General features: G+C 38.5%; 1 protein-coding gene across 6 annotated transcripts in view; it reads left to right on the top strand.

Annotated features, from left to right (window-relative positions):
• Nucleotides 1-3,368: 3,368 nt before the first annotated feature.
• plekha1b (pleckstrin homology domain containing A1b) overlaps nt 3,369-17,458 on the top strand; it is a 20,215-nt gene continuing 6,125 nt past the window's right edge. For 4 of the 6 annotated variants that reach the window (XR_015775081.1, XM_088070556.1, XM_088070560.1 and 1 more), the window contains exons 1-11: nt 3,369-3,472; nt 6,571-6,756; nt 9,192-9,248; nt 9,336-9,381; nt 10,766-10,863; nt 11,897-12,025; nt 12,977-13,114; nt 13,399-13,467; nt 14,961-15,025; nt 15,580-15,643; nt 16,082-16,171. Coding sequence is in view for 5 of the 6 variants with exons in the window: in XM_088070556.1 (XP_087926682.1) it covers nt 6,616-6,756; nt 9,192-9,248; nt 9,336-9,381; nt 10,766-10,863; nt 11,897-12,025; nt 12,977-13,114; nt 13,399-13,467; nt 14,961-15,025; nt 15,580-15,643; nt 16,082-16,171 (897 nt within the window). In the remaining variant the exon portion in view is untranslated. Of the gene's footprint in view, nt 3,473-5,587; nt 5,819-6,570; nt 6,757-9,191; nt 9,249-9,335; nt 9,382-10,765; nt 10,864-11,896; nt 12,026-12,976; nt 13,115-13,398; nt 13,468-14,960; nt 15,026-15,579; nt 15,644-16,081; nt 16,172-17,458 lie in introns of those variants that run through there. The other 2 variants (XM_088070558.1, XM_088070557.1) reach the window with 2 other exon arrangements.

Here is a 17,458-nt window from a genome sequence, read left to right as displayed (position 1 = left end):
TTGTTTGTTGCCGGTAAACAGACTCAACAAACTGCATTTCCTGGTGTGTCTCAGGTGAGTCACAGAGTGGGAGGAGCTCAGAGGGATCACACAGGTTAAGCCTCACGCTTAAAATCATTGTTGATGTTTCCAATATTTCACCTCAACAACGTTTCATCATGCAGGTGCCACTTATTATTTTCCAAGATGGAACAGTATGGAAAGTCTACAAACTACAAAAGATCTGGTAACAAAGCTTTTCAGAGATCACTTAAAATCCCTGAATGCTTTCATCAAATACTTCTCATAATTATGCATCAAAACTAAAGTAGGCAATTTCATGTTGTCGTCATCGTGCAAAAATCCCATCATAACCTCTGAGCATGTTGTCTGAGAGACTTCTTCTGCTTCTCTTGACTCTGTTTTTAGGAGAATTTGTCCACTCAGGTCAGCGTTCCTGTTAGCTGCTCTACAGATCAGGTGAGTGTGCAAGTTCCTTCAGGTGGTGCTAAGATGTATTTGTACGACTTGAAAATGGATTCAAACTGAACATAAAACTCCACCTCAAAAAATATATGCATTCTTTCCTACATTGTATTGCAACTGTTGCACAACAACTTCCCTCAGGATAAATAGAAAAATTTAATTAGATTGTTTCTTAAAACCATTTTTACAGACTTGCTTTTATGTTTTATTTTGTCATTTTATTTCTTTTTTTGAATTAAAAAAAATATATATATTTACCTTTTTGATTAATGTTTTATCTATTTCATTTCATTGATTTCATTGAAAAATCAATAAAAAAACAATAGCCTTTTCACAGTTTTGTCTCCTTGTTTTTGAGATTTTGAGGAGGGATGGCTGGAGCTCTTGCCATTTGCTGCAGGACCTGAAATGATCCCGGTGCTTGTTGACATGCACCCTGCCTCGGCTATCTGTTTCTTCAGGGCAGTCGGGTCATCCTGGCATCGCGCCTCACTTCTTCAAACTGAAAAACCAGTTACTGCGGAGCGCTAAGCCTGGCTGAAATCCCTGTGTGGCATGCTGCGGCCCCTGTGCCAGCAGCAGGCTGACGTTACCGCACCGTGAAGGTCTGACAATAGAGAACAGATCAGAGTGTTTCCCCGAGCAGGCCATGGGTGTTGAGAACCTGGCAGAGCGTCGTGGTGGCTCCCCGCGGTGTTTAGGCGTCATGCAGTTTTGGAGAATAGACCGGCACAGGGGCTGGCATCGGTGCTGGCAGCGTCTTTTTTAGAAACAATTAGGCCTTTGACATCCACCAGATAGCATCTGGAGCATCAACTCTGGCAGAAACTGGGAGGAGAGAAGCCAAATGACTTACCACCCCAATATATGCTCACTTTCTTTGGACTGATGATGGTTCAGATAACAGAGGGGCCTCTGGGTTGGAGCAGTTCGCTCTGTATAACATGCAGCACCCAATTTATTTTTTAAATATTACGTGCATAAAACAAATTCTTTTTCACACAATTTTGTGCACAAAAAAATAAAAACTTCCAGACTTCGAAAGGCTCCATAGTGAGACTCTCGACTGCTGCGGTTCAGTGAAGAACAAAATAACATCGTCTGCATACGAAGGTATTTTGTGAATATCACCGGCTGTCTCAGACGTTTGGATCCTTTCTTACAGAGGGGATGTAAATAGTGCTCCAACAAACAGAGCAGAGAAAGGAGGGCACTCCTGTCTGAACTGGAGGCTTAATCACAACACACTTTGACTATAAAGGTTTGCATTCACTCTGCAGCAGCTGCTCCTCTCATCCATCTGATCGGATCAGCTCTGAACGCGTCGATTCATCAGTGATCCACCCTGAGATTCACAAACCGCTCGGCCACACACACACTCTCATTCTGTGGGAAACAGAATATTATTTTCCATTTTATGTTATGCATTCTGTGTATTAGATTTTTATCCTTATTTTACCTTACTTTTACTAGTATTACCAAGTGGATTTCATCCGTTTGAAGATGCATTGTATGTATTCTGTTCTGATTTTATTTCATTTTTAAATGCAAGTTTTATTTTGTCTTTTTGACTTTTATGTGTTTTGATGTAAAGCACTGCATGTAATTTCTTTCTTTCAGCTGCATTTCTTGTATGAAAAGTGCAACACAAATAAAGTTTATAATAATAATAATAATAATAATAATAATAATAATAATAATAATAATAATAATAATTCTCAAAATTCTGACACCCACCTCAACCTCCACCTATGACCTCCAAACATAAACTGTACATTAGTGATTGTAATTGTAAATAAAGTAGTGGGATACTGGGCTGCAGCGTCCCTTCAGTGGAGCACCACTTTTGCCATGAAGATAAATTTGAAGCGAAAAAAAAAATCAATAAAATACTAATGAGTGAAAAAGAATTTGGAGTGAAGGCCTTCATATACTGCACACCTGCTGTTTATTATTCTCCATGAACAAACTTTATTGAGATGTGTGTGAGCATGCACAGAGACTCTCAGCAGTTTTAGGACATGAAGTGATTCAGGATTTCCTGTGCTGTGATTTTAGTCAGTCTCCAGCAGATGTCAGAGTTTGCTCATCATCTCTCTGCTGCATCCATCGACTGTAAATAAAGAAAAAAACGTCTTTATTTTCAGATCTCCTGTTTTCTCTCGTCTTCTCCTGTAATCTCTGTTTGTTTATTATTCTTTTATATTTCGTGATGTCTTTTCTGTTTTGTTGTCTCTTCTCACCTCTTTGCCTCTTACACCTAATTCCTGTTGTATTCCTGTTGAAGTGACCTTTGACCTCTATATTGTGTTATTGGTGATTCCCCAAAGGTTGACACCACAGAACATGTGTACAGTTTTTAAATGTTTTTTCCTCTTATTTTAAATGCAGATGGTTTTCTTCTTCTTTTAAATATTGTTACAGTTTGGGGTATTTTTTCTATTTTAATTGTATTTTTAAAATAATTTTGAGTCTTAAAGGTGTTTTTCTATTTTTTTATTTCGAGTTTTTTGGATGTTTTTTATTATTATTTAAATAATTTTCAGGTTTTGGTTTTGCTTTTTCTTTTTCAAATTATTTTGAGCTTTGGGGTGTTTTTTTTTTCAACAAACCAATTCTATTAATTTGAATTTGTTATGAAGTATGGGATTTTTCTGCATTGGGAACTTTAACCTTTGATGTTTAAAAGTACATATTTCTTATCATTGCATTCATAGACTGTATGTAAAGATCTAGGGTTAATAATAATAATAATAATAACTTTCATCTGTAGAGCACCACTTTTACTTGCAGGACTAGTACTTCTTCCATCACTGGATTATTATTATTATTTTAAAATCTAGACATTTACAGCCTATTTTATTTTGAAGTCCAGGTGGAAGTAGCTATTATTGCGAAACGCTTTTAATTTTAAAGCTGAAACCGGAAGTAGTTGGGTGTTTTCTGCAGGTAACTTGTCGCTCGTGCCGGACAGCTGCCACACCGGACTCGGACTGATCCGAACTGAGTAAGTAAACCCACAATCGGTGATCCGCCGCGCGGTCACACACTTACACAAACACACACTCTCACACACACACTAACACACACACGTTCCCAAATCGCGGAGTGAGGCTGCAGGACTCAGAGACGCAGAATGGAGGCGGAGAGGAAATCCGTCGATGTTTTTAGGCCTGTGACAACAGTTTGAGCTCTCAGGGCTGTTTGACTCTGTCAGGACTGTGTGTGTGTGTGTGTGTGTGTGTGTGTGTGTGTGTGTGTGTGTGTGTGTGTGTGTGTGTGTGTGTGTGTGTGTGTGTGAGAGAGAGAGAGAGACAGTGTGTGTGAATATTTGGATTAATGATGTGTGTGTGACAGCTGACAGTGTGCAGCTACAACATGTTAATGACACACAGCCGCTGCTGTCATTAACATGTTATCAACATGGAGGAATACATGTAGTGTTGGAGGTTCTCTGCAGCTGGTCTGCAGCACACATTCATCATAGTCCTCCTATAATAATAATGATAATAATAATAATGATAATAATAATAATAATGATAATAATAATATCTCTGTTGTGAGACTTTCATGCTTTAAATCTCATCACATCTTTTTATTGACACTGAGTTGTTTCAGGTGTGTCACTTACATAAAGCTGAAATGTTTCATCAAGTTGTAGATTAACAGAATTATTCAGCAGATATTTTGCTGATAGGTTCATCAATAAGTTGTTGCAAAAATAGCTTTTCTGTAGTTTTCAAAAGTGCAGGTTGACCTCGCTCTCATTGCCAATGTATCAGATACAATCTTTTGAATTTATTTTTTTATAATTTGAATTCTATTTTTTTAATTCATTTTCTGAAATTAAGTTGAGGGTGTTTTCTTCTTTTTTGAATATTTTTGAGTTTTAGATGTTTTTTCTTCTTTTTAAAAAAATATTTTTGTTTTTTTGGGTTGTTATCCTGCTATTTAACAATTTGGGCTGTTTGGAGATTTTTTTCTTTTATTCATTTATTTTGAGTTTAGGTGTTTTGTTTTTCATTTTTTCATTGAAGTTGATTTTTTTGCCTGTCTTTTCCCTTTAATAATTTTGATTTGGTTGGATGTTTTGTTGCTTTTCTTTCTTTTTTTTTTATATAATTTTGAGTTTTTAGGTGTTTATTTTCCTTTTTAAAAACCTTCTTGTTCGGGGGTTGTTTTTTTCTCTTTTTGAAATAATTTTGAGTGCTTTGCCATTTTTTAAATGTATTTTTTACCATTTTGAGTTTATGTATTTATTTTCATTTTTTAAAATAAAGTTGAGGTTTTTTGCCACCAGGTGTTCTCTTCTTTTCTTCAGTAAATTGAGGAAAGTGGAAGAATCCTGTAATAAGGACATTTCGAGACATCTGAGGACTTTACTGAGGGGGTGGTTTTAACTTTTTTTTTTACATTGCATAGACGAAGGAATTAGTTGCCTTATCAAGAAAATAATCAACAGATTAACGAGGATAATTGTTCTCTGCAGGCTCACTGTTTAAAATCAGAATGATCTGTCAGTAGTTTGCACGAGATATCACTGACAGTTTAGCCGAATAATTCAAATGCAGTGTTGTAGTAAAAGATGCAGTACCGTTGGCTGATCAGAATCAGCAGGCGTCCGTGTTTGATTGGATCGCCATGTGTCCGTAGTGTGTGGGAGTAAACAGCCAATCAGAGCCAACGAGGGAAACAGATGCAGAAGTCACAATAATGGCGAAACAGAAACAGATCAGCTCTCGCTTTCCTCCGTCCTCACCGCTCACTCATGAGGAACCGCATGTGTCTTCACGTGTCCCCGAATTACCCCGCTCTGCAGCTTCACACACATGTTCATGGAAAAAATTAGAAACTTTTCAAGGACCCTGAGTTTAATATTCAAGACTATTTTAATAATTTTGACTATTTTACTTTTTTAGTATTTTTTCTTCTTTTTTGTCTGTTTTTTCTTAATCTTTAATCATTTTAATTAATTATTTTTTCTATTTAATAAATAAATAATAAATAAATTAACAGTTTTTCAGTCAGTCAGAGTGAGGCGAGTGTGTAAACCACTGAAGCAGGGAGACAATAGAGGCTGTGTGTGTGTGTGTGTGTGTGTGTGTGTGTGTGTGTGTGTGTGTGTGTGTCTGCAGGTATGCAGTGTTGATGTTGCACCTGACGTCACTGCAGCCTGCAGAGACAGAAGCAGACACAGATAAGGCTGCGAGCACTTCCTGCTGCTCACTGGAAACGTTCTCAGGTGTTTTCCTGCATTTTGAAATTCTTCTTCTGCAGTTAAAAAAAAAACAGCCAGAAAGTTGAGCGTGAACTGACACTTAAAGACTTGGACCCACATCAGGAGCCACAGATTGTGAGTCCTTTATTTTCTGTATTTCCTCGGCGAGGCTGCGTTCAGATTCATCCAGGTGTGTTTCAGGCGTTCAGCTGCTCACCTGCTTGTAGCGACACGTTCAGTGTGAGAGGAAGTGAAACTCTGTGAGGCTCCGCTCTGCAGATACAGAGCAGCAAACAGAGTGGATTCAAAGTAAAATAGCTGTGAGATTAACCCTTAAACAACAAGATCCACGTCAGTTTTCTTTTCTTTTCTCATTTAAACTCAAACCAGTTTAAACAATTTTAAACAAATTCTAATTCAAATTCTAATTTTAGTCATTTAAATAAATCTGTCTTTTATGTCTTATATTCTGGTACTTTTCTTGTACTTTTTTTTTTTTTACTAATTTCTTACTCATTTTTGAGTCATTTGTTGTTAAGTTGCTTGTTGCCCCCAATGTTTTTGAAAGTAACCAAGTCAGTTTGGAAAAGTGTATTTTACAGAATTATTATTTTTTTAAAGCATTTTTTCTGGTCCTTCCATTGTTTTGTTTTGTTTGGTATTTTTTTGTAATTTTTTTGCAATTTTTTGGTAATTTTTTTCTTAAGTTGCTCATTTCCTTTTTCCCTGTTTTGGGAAGAAATCAGGCCAGTTTGCTCAGATTTCAGAGGATTAAATGAAAACAGAGTCAACTATAGCCTGCTTCCTCGGAGCGTCTGAGGTGACAGCAGCTGTGAGTTGTGGATGAGTGCGTCAGCTAAATGTGGTCGTGTCCCGCCTCCCCGCAGCGTTCCTGTGATGCCCCGGGGCGGGCGGAGCTGGCCAGGGTTGCGATGCCGTATGTGGACCGACAGAATCGCATCTGCGGCTTCCTGGACATCGAAGAGAATGAGAGCAGCGGCAGGTTCCTGCGGCGGTACTTCATCCTGGACACCCAGCAGGGCAACCTGCTGTGGTACATGGACAACCCACAGGTCAGGCCCTGTGTGTGTGTGTGTGCGTGCATGTGTGTTTGTGTGTGTGTGTGTGTGTTTGTATGTGTGTGTGTGTGTGTGCGTGTGTGTGTGTTTGTGTGTGTGTGTTTGTGTGTGTGTGTGTGTGTGTGTGTGTGTGTGTGTGTGTGTGTGTGTGTGTGTGTGTGTGTGTGTGTGCGTGCGTGCGTGCGTGCGTGTGTGTGTGCAGGTAAATATGTGCATGTGATGTTTGACTCTGCACAGATTCCTCTTTGGTGAGTCGCCACTGAAAACATCAGCTCAGTGCTGCAGCATCTGCAGACTCTGTGTGTGTTTACAGTGTTTTTGATTTATCTTTGAGGGTTTTTAGGATTAGGGAATTAATTTAGTGCTTTATTTTGAAATTCTGAAGACATGTTTACTGCAGTAACTGATTTCCTTCCAGGCAGCTGCTGCAAACATCAACTCACACCAGGCAGCTCCATTAATAATAATAATAATAATAATAATAATAAACTTTATTTGTTGCAGCTTTCATGTAAGAAATGCAGCCCAACATAAGAAAAAATTAAAAACACATGCAGGAGTCCTTCACATAAAAAGACATAGAAGACATAAAGACATAATAAAACCTGCATGTAAAAATAAAACATGATCAGATTAGAAAGCACAGAATGCATCTTCACATGGATAAAACCCACTTCAAAATACTAGTAAACATCAGATTACATAAGGATAAAAACTGAATAAACAGAACATAAGATGGAAAATAAAATAAACACATAAGATACAATAAGAAATCACCCAAATATTTGCATTTTTTAAAAAAATCAAAAAATCTAAAGAAATTTACCTTGAAATTAGAAAAATAAAACAACATGAAACAAAATAAAAAATAAAACAAACAAGGGGATGAAAATTTTCTCAAAAAATAATAATTCTGTAAAATATTTTAATTATATAATTGTGATAATTATAAAAAAAAAACTGTGGAGATATGAGACAAGTATTTTTAAATAATTTTACAAATACCACAAATATCTTAAATTTTGCAGAACATTTCTTGCCAAATTGCTCCTTGCATTTTTTTCCTGATTTTTCAAAAGACTTCAAACACATTTGCTCAAGGTTCAAACACTTGAGAGAGGCAGCACGACAACAGTGACGTCGCCCGGATCTCAAAGGGTTAAAAAGCACAAACAGAAACACAGTGAGTCAGGAGGAGTGTTATCAGAGGAAGGAGAGGCGTAAAAAAGAAGTTGCATAAACAAAGGTGAGAAAGCTGTGACCGTTTGGATGGAACGATAAGAGGAAGTAGTGAGCGAGCTGAACAGAAGAAACGCTCTCTGCCGCTGAGGACGCGCCAGACTCACTCATCAAACCCAGCAGAGGGATTTTCAGATCCACGCTGACAAACAGGAACCGCCACAGAAACTGCAAAGGTTAACAGTCGGGGAATTCCTCAAACTCGGCAGCGTCAGGCTGACGCAGACGGAGGCCGCACCTAACTCACGTTTGCTGCTGGAGGAATATTTTCTACAAAAACTTCTTCAATGTGAACATTAACGCTCCAGATTTGGAGTTTTCATCGTGCACCGAAACGATGACGCTGCATTCAGCTTTCAGCAGTATGGACATACTGTCAAATTTCGACGTACACATCAAAATATGATGCTCTATCAAACCCCCCCCGGTCAGTCCGAAGCCCAGCGACGGCGTGTCAGTTTACGCAGACCACATTTATCGACTCTTTTCAAAATAAACTTCTGTTTTCACTCTTTCTACTTCTTAAACGCTCGCAGTGTTTTTCAAGACAGAGCGGCCGCAGGTTCAACTCTGACCTCTGCCCTCCGCTGCATGTTACCCCCCCCCCCAAAATAAATACATAAAATGACATTTAAAGTGAGTTAAAGTCAGTTAAAGTGACACTGAAATGAAACTGAAAAGCGTCTGTATTTGACGAGGTGGGTGTGTGGACGGAAGTTTCTTCTGTTGTCCAAATGAATGAGCACATTTTTGTGTCATATAAAGACTTCATTCTTGTTTCATATAAAGACTTCGTTCTTGTTTCGTATAAAGACTTCGTTCTTGTTTCGTATAAAGACTTCGTTCTTGTTTCGTATAAAGAGTTCGGTCTGCTGTCGTGCAGAACAGCGGAACAATGAACTTTTAAATTTTGCACATCATATAATGATACACATACCGCATATAGACAATAAAAATATTTATTTCCACGAGTGTTCAGTAGTAACTCCATCATATATATATATATATATATATATATATATATATATATATATATATATATATATATATATATATATATATATATATATATATATATATATATATATATATATATATATATATATATATATATATATATATATAAAATACTATATTATACAGTGCTACTGTTATTTGATACTGATGTCAGTGTTTGTGTGTTTGTTCAGAATCTGCCTAAAGGTGCAGAGAAGGTGGGATCTCTCAAACTCACCTACATCTCTAAGGTCAGTCCTCCGTCTCTGACTTTAGTGCTGGAGATTTAGCACGTTAGCACGTTGTTAGCATGTGAAGACGTTTTTCTCCGATTTCAGGTCAGCGATGCCACCAAACTCAGACCAAAGGCAGAGTTCTGCTTCGGTGAGTCCAGCTTCCTTTAATTCTCACGTTTCTCTCTCTTTACGTGCTCCGGCGTTAAATTGTCAGCAGAGTGTAAAGTTGGCGTTTTAAAATGGGAGTGTGTGGGAAGTCAGCCTTAACCCTTCGAATCCAGAGCACATCGGCTTGATTTCTTTCAAAAACGTGGGAAGACGGCAACAAGCAGCTTAAGATAAAATGGCCCAAAAATAAGCAAGAAAAATAGTAATAGTATAACTGAAAAAACCTAGTAAAAAAGTTACAAGAAAATAAGTTTTAAAAAAGAAAGGGGAGTAAAAATAAACAAAAAAAAAGCTTTCAGGTGACCTAAGAAAGTGCTAATATACTTTTTCACCTTTACTTATTTTTTTGCTGTTGCTCGTTATGTTTTTTCTGTGTTTTTGAAAGAAATCAAACCAAATTTCTCGGGTTTCAGAGGTTTAACAGCTTGTGAAAGGCAAGAAAACTGGTGTTGATCCAGGTGTTAAAGGGTTAAACCGACATCGGAGGAGATGCAGTTTTTGATTCATGTTTCAGCCTCGGAGGTTTCTGCTCGGCTTCAGGCGGACACACTTCGTCCTAACATCCCTTCTTGACCCTTTCCGCTTCACTCCTTGTTTCCTTCCTTCCTCCTTCCCTTCCTTGTCCTTTTTTCCCTCTCTCCCTCCTTCCTTTCCTCCCCGTTAGCTTTATTTCCTCTCTTTTGTCCCTCGCTGCTCGTTGTGGTGGACAGAGGCTTTTTGTCACTCAATGAGAGGAAACTGTACGATGACTCTGACCTGACCTCTGCATCTGTGTGTGTGTGTGTGTGTATTTACATCTGGATGGGATGTTAACACACACACACACACACACTCACACACACACACATCCTCTGCCTGTGAGAAACAGAAAGAAAGTGATATTTTTAGCCGATGATTTGCGTGACGCTCAGAGTTTCTCTGCTTCCTCTCGTGTTTCTGCTCTCATGTTTCGATACGTTTCCAGTTCACAGCTGTTTATTTACGAAAACTTCGGGTAGAAAACCTCCAAAGTCACGTACACATAAATCAACAGTCAGTTTAAGTGTACGCTATATTTCGATTATGTTCAGCGCTTTGGCTCGCTGGCAGACAGCCTTTAAAGACGGAGATTTAAAGCTCTTTAAAAAAGCTGAGCGGCTTAGTGGACACTTAACCCTTTAACACCGAAACAGACTCAAGGTCTCTTGAGTTCAGATGCCTTTCACAAAGATAAATCTGAGAAAATTTGTTGAATTTACTTTGAAAATATTAAAAAAAGAAAATGAGCAACTTGGAAAAACACTTTCCCCAAACTGCAGGAAATAAGTATCAGATGGCAAAAAAATAAAAACCTGAAACCAACTTCTGTTTCTCTCGTTCTGTAGTTATTAATGCAGGAATGAGGAAGTTTTATCTGCAGGCCAACGACCAGCAGGATTTAGTGGAGTGGATCAGCGTTCTCAACAACGCTACCAAGATCACTGTGAGTCTCACACACACACACACACACACACACACACACACTCACTGATGGATCAATAGGTGACCCCGTTTCTCTCGTTGTTGTCGGGCGCTCTGTTTTCTGCCTCAGGCTGCAGCAGATGGAAAATTACCCATCAGGCCACAGAGATGCATGTCAGTCAGCCGTGAGGGGACAGAGAGGACGAGGACAGACAAAAGAACCCAGTCTGCTCTGATTGGTCATTGGGCACTGGGGATGTTATGAGAATGGATACGTTGGTGCCAAACTTCTAAAAAAAAATACTGTATTCTTTTTTTCTCATTACTGTAATTATTCTGTATGCAATTGGCCCTTTTTTAAGCCCCGCCCCTGGACCGCAGACTGGCCAATCATTGCGCAGCACGGACCAGCTCCAACAACAGTCCGACAGCTACACAACTTTCATGCAAAAGTTTGAGATTTTCTTCATTTTCAGGCTGGATTTAACTTTCAGCATTTTTTCCTCCTTCAAATGTTTTGTGTTTTTTTATTTGAAACAGTTTTGCAGAGATTATGTTTATCGTGATGATTATTAGGGTTGTGTGGTTGTCCGTCTCATTCTCACAAATGCGATATTTCAGAGGCCTCGGGGGGATTTTTTTTGGCACAAACACCCACTTAGACTCAACGATAGACAGACGAGATTCATGTGGCTGAAGGTCAATTTCACCGAGACGTCACAAAACATGTTTTCGGACATCACGTTTGTATCCAAAATGTCAAAGGTCATATTCTTGTTCTTATTGCTCCACTGTCTTTAAACACAAACCAAAAACACAAAAACAGGCTGATTTTGGAGACCAAACATGAGATTACAGATCAATCTAGAGATAAGAAGATCACCCAGTGTGTGTGTGTCTGTGTGTGTGTGTGTGTGTGTGTGTGTCTGTGTCTGTGTCTGTGTCTGTGTGTGTGTGTGTGTGTGTGTGTGTGTGTGTGTGTGTGTGTGTGTGTCTGTGTCTGTGTCTGTGTCTGTGTGTGTGTGCGCACTGCTGATCTCTCGTTGTGCGTTTAGGTGCCAAAGCCCGGCGAGGGCCAAACAGCCGCCCACGCAGAGACGCCACAGGACGTCCTGGGGGCCATGAAACAGATCTCCTACAAGACTGAAATCATAGGAGGAGTCCCGATCATCACCGCCACGCAGGTAACACACACACACACACACACACACGCACACACACACACACACACACACACACACACACACACACACACACTCACACACCCAAACACACACACACACACACACACACACACCCAAACACACACACACACACACACACACACGCTGTCATGTGTTGTGTCAGCAGCTGTCAGCAGCTCTGCAGGTTCAGTCGTGTCAGTGTTGGTATGCAGCCACACACACGTGACCCAGCACGCATCAACGCAGACGTGTGACGGCTGGTTTGAATTTTAACACTTTAAAAATGTAAAAACTGAAAACACACTCAGCGGCTGATGGCAGCACAGGAACGCTCTGAAGAGTCAGCGGAGAAAATAATTATTAAAGACAATCAACTGAATCAGCGTATTCCTCTCAGGAGGAGAACTGCAGCATGGAAATAAAAAAGTGCTGTGAAGTTTTTGTGTCACAGAGCTGATTAAATATCTTGCAATACTTAAAATGTGGAAAAATCAAGGTTCGCCTGTATTAATTTTAATCCTTTTGGCCATTTTTCAAAGTAAAAGAAAACATCAAATTAAAAAACAAATATAGCTAAAAGTTTAAAGAATGAAAACTGACATTTTAAAAAATCACCAATTTCCTTTTCATTAAAAAAGTGTACATTGTAAAAGAAAGAAAAACACTGATTTTTTTTTTCATAAAAAGTCACCTTTTTTTTCAAAGAAAAAAACGTAACTATTTTCTTTAAAAATGGCCAAAAAATTTCAAAGTAAAAAATTACCAGAATTATTTCTTTTAAAAAACACAATTTTGTTTTAAAGAAAACATGCATTTCAATTCTTTTTTTTTAATAAAATATATATTTTAAAATTTGCAAAAAAGTCCTGGAAAAATATTGGTAAAAATGTGTATGAACCTTGAATATTATCTGTTACTGTGTGTGTGTGTGTGTGTGTGTGTGTGTTGTAGGAGCAGGGGGAGGGGCAGAACGAGGCGGAGCGCGGCGCTTTGAAGCGGGGTCAGAATCAGCTGCCCTACTTCCTGTCCAGAGGAGCACAGGACCAGACCGTCATCAAGGCCGGATACTGCGTCAAACAGGGAGCACTGGTGAGGGCGTGCACACACACACACACACACACACACACACACACACACACACACACACACACACACACACACACACACACAATTTCTGTAATTCTGGCACACATGTTCACCTCGAGGCAACGATTCAGTGATTGTAATTAATGGATCCTCTTAAATTTTACACGATGGAGCTTTAAGGTGAATTTGTGTAACTGAATTTTTGAAGTGAGTCTTTACGGCTGCAGGACGTCCTCACTGTGTTTTTGTCTGAGCCGAACTAAGACAAACTCTGTCCTCGTCCTCAGATGAAGAACTGGAAGAGGAGATACTTCATGCTGGATGAAAACGCTGTCAGCTACTACAAATCTGACCTGGTGAGGAAATCTGTCTGCGCTTATTTTAGAGCAGGCATGTCAAACTGGTCCACGGGGGGCCGGTGTGGCTGCAGGTTTTTGTGCCAACCAACCAAGAGCACACAGTTTGACCAATCAACTGTCTGAAGACGGAGATCAGTTGATTAAATGAGTCAAGTCTGGTGTGCTGCTACTTGGTTGGAAACAAAACCTGCAGCCACACCGGCCCCCCTGTGGACCAGTTTGACATGCCTGTTTTAGAGGAAAGATCTTTGAAGCAGCGGCTCCAGGCTGCTGAACCCACCGGCTCCACATTTGTCCTCATTCACATTTTTGGTGATCTTTCTTTTTTAACTTTTTTATTTGTCTTTTGAAAAATTTAGGTGATATTTGGAAAAATTTTGGCAGTTTTCTGTTATTTTAAAATTTGGGGGGGGATTTTAATTTTCTCCAAAAACGTTTTGGCATTTTTTTTCTTTTAAAGTTTGTGGTGATATTTTTAGAAGGTATGTTTTTTTTTAAGGCTTTTTTTTTTTTAAAAATTGGGGGATTTTTTTTTTCTTTAAAACATTTTGCCAAAAACTTTTTGTCTCTAAAAACTTTTGGCAATTCTCTTTCTCTCGTATTTCTAAAAAAAACCAAAACAAAAAACGGCCACACGATACCAGGAAAACACACTTCAAAATAAAAGCTCTGTGCTGCAAATTCACTGTACTTCAAAATAAAGCATGGTTTTCACAAACTTTTGGCCTGTGACCCAACTGGGAACCAGTGCTTTAAAAAGTCTCTCATTACAGCAGAGCTGGCTGCAACACCAAGATACACTGACTGCTGAAACACACACACACACACACACATACACACACACACACACACACACACACACACACACACACACACACAGTGCTTGTTTTGCCCTGAGTCAGTTGTGTGTCTCTGCACGCTGCGGCGTGCGTCTTGAATTCCTCCTCATACGATCCACGTGTGGACAGATTAGTGAGTCCCAACCGCAGCCTGTCTGCACAGAGACGGACACACCCAGTGTGTGTGTGTGTGTGTGTGTGTGTGTGTGTGTGTGTATTTTCCGCTGTAGGTACTCAGCAGTCACGCAGACTGAAGTCGTGAGTGTTTAAAATCAGAAGTCAGTGGTTTCAAACAGTTTTTCTGTTTCTGTCAAGTTAACCGCTGACTGATGACGTGTTTTTTACCCCTCAGGGGCTGTTTGGCACATTTTACGCACTTTTCATTCTTAATTCTTTAAAAATGATTTTGGCTACATTTTTTTGTCTTTTTTATGTCACAGGTGAAATGAAAGATGGTTCAAAGTCTTTAACATGAGGTTTCCTGTTGAGTCCGACAAAATAAAAGTCAAACATTCAGTCAGTGAACATGATGCACAGCAGATTTTGGTGATGACATGATGTGTGTGTGTGTGTGTGTGTGTGTGTGTGTGTGTGTGTGTGTGTGTGTGTGTGTGTGTGTGTGTGTTATTGTCCCCTGTGTTGTGTGTGCAGGAGAGGGAGGCGCTGAGAGTCATCCCGCTAAAGGAGATCCACAAAGTTCAGGAGTGCAAACAGAGGTCGGTGAGCCGCCCTCTGGTTTGGTTTTTTGTTGTTGTTGTTGTTGGGGTTTTTTTTTTGTTTTTTTTTCAAAAACATGAAGAAAGGAACAAAGTATTTTTTTAAAAAATGGTAAAAAAAAAAATACAAGACATTAGTAAAACTAATTATTTATTCCCTAAGAATTACCTGCAAATAAGCAAAAAAAAGTAAAACACAAAAGGAACAAGAAAACAAGCTTCAAAAAGTGCTAAAAATACATATACAGATATATTTCCATAACATGATTTTAAATAATATTATTCTTGTAATTTTGAATATATATATTTCTGGAGATTTTTTTCCCCATTTTTTGATAATATCTGAAGTTTTTTTAATGCCGTTTTTAAATGTGCAAACAAAATAAAATAAGATTAAATTAAATAAAACAAAATAAAATAATTTAAAAGAAAAGAAAAGTAAAATATTAAATGACTTTATGTCATCATGTTAATTATGTTCGGTGTCAGTCACTCGTCTGTGGGTGGTGACTAAACTCTCTCTGTACACTCTTTGTGCGTCTGTCTGTGTGCAGTGAGCTGATGATGAGGGACAACCTGTTTGAAATGGTCACCAGCTCCAGAACCTTCTACATTCAGGTAAAACACTTATTAACCCTTTGAAACCTCTGAACTGTGAGCCAATGAGTATGCTTTCTTTGACAAACAAAAAGGACACTTTGTAATAAATCCTTCACAAGTTACAAGATTTAGAAAGAAGTTAGAGACAATAAAAAACAATAATTTTAATTATCATATTTACATGTTTAAAACAAAATTAACATCATAAACATCATTTTAAACTGTATTATTATTATTATTATTATTGTTGTTATTATTATAAACACATTTTCAGCTAATTCTTTGTACTTTTTCCAATTTTTGCTAATTTTTGGGTCATCTCTTCTTTCATTCTTTCGGTGTTACATTACTTTATATATTTATTAATAACTTCTTTAACATCCAAGTGCAGAAATAAAGTTTCTACATGAACATCCTCTGTGTGTGTGTGTGTGTGTGTGTGTGTGTGTGTTTCAGGCTGACAGTCCAGAGGACATGCACAGTTGGATTAAGGCCATCTCAGGAGCCATCGTGGCCCAGCGTGGTCCCGGGCGCTCCGCTAACATTGTAAGTGTCCCGTCACATTCAGACGACTCACTCTGTTTTTTTTGGTCAAATCCTAAAACCAAAAACAAGTTTATACTCAGTAATGAAGCTGATGCTTTTGTTTTGGAGGCACAGAGTCTGTGGAGAATTCAAACCGTGAGAATCGGACTGAAATGATGTCAGTGCTGATTTTATTTTTGCAATGAGGCACTTTATTTACACGCAGCCCAGATTAACAGCATCAGCATGTCATTTCCGTGCAAATGGTTGTTATTCCGTCATTGTTACAATAGCATTTTTGATTTTATTCAATGACAGTAATTTCTATTCTTATCACCTCATAACAGCAGAACATTCAGTGTGCACAAGAACATTTAAAAAGAGTAAACTGCAGCACACTCATACACACACACAAATATGATCAAATATGATCAAATGGAAATAATAAGGAGCGCCGTGTTGTTGAAGTGATATTCGGGTGAAGTGGCTCCATCTGCTGGTACAAACAGTTTCTGCAGAAGACTGAGGTTTAAAAACGTTTCATTTGATTTTCATTTATTCACAAAAAAACAATGTTTACATTCTCAGCGTCATTAACATCTTCAGAGAGTTAGATAATTTGGCTCAGATTCAGTCTGTGATGTGATGACGCGCTGAGAGGCAGATCTAACGGGAGTTTTTTTGTGTTTGGGATGTTTATTATTTTGGCGTTTTATCTGACTGAAAAAGAAATGTTACATAAGTAACATGAAAGTGTTGATCCTGCCGTTTATTTCATTTTATTTTATTTTATGATGTTTGTCATATTACTTATTATTTTATTTTAATTTTTTTATGATTTTATTTATTGTTTATTAGTCCATGTTTGATCATTTTCCTCCTTTTTTCAGGAGTTTAACAACCTGATAATGATGGTGATGATGATGATGTTTGTGTGATTTCTTTTGCACAAACTGTCTCCACACACACACGTGCACGCACACGCACACACACACACACACACACACACACAGATCTCGTGATATTTCTCTGTCTTTCTCCGCTTTTTTTCTCTCTCAGTCTTTTCTGTGTTTGAAGACTTTCCTTCCAAAATCACACAACAAAACCACCAGAAAAGTATTAGCGTTAGGGCTGCACGATTAATCAAATATTACCGATCATGATGTTGGCTTTCACATATTAAATGAAGACAGTCGAGACTGACGTTTAAAATGTGCGCTCCGCTTATGGAAAGCTTTGTGAACTACGAGCCGCGGCAGCTGCGATGAGTCTGTGTGCATCCTGCAGCAGCAACACGAGAATATTACA

Source organism: Plectropomus leopardus, chromosome 19 (assembly GCF_026936395.1).
Source record: "Plectropomus leopardus strain MGB_pleo_1.0 chromosome 19, ASM2693639v1, whole genome shotgun sequence".
In the NCBI taxonomy this organism is placed as follows: Eukaryota; Metazoa; Chordata; class Actinopteri; order Perciformes; family Serranidae; genus Plectropomus; species Plectropomus leopardus.
Note: the sequence above shows the minus strand (reverse complement) of the source record. Positions and strands in the feature narration are given on the sequence as shown.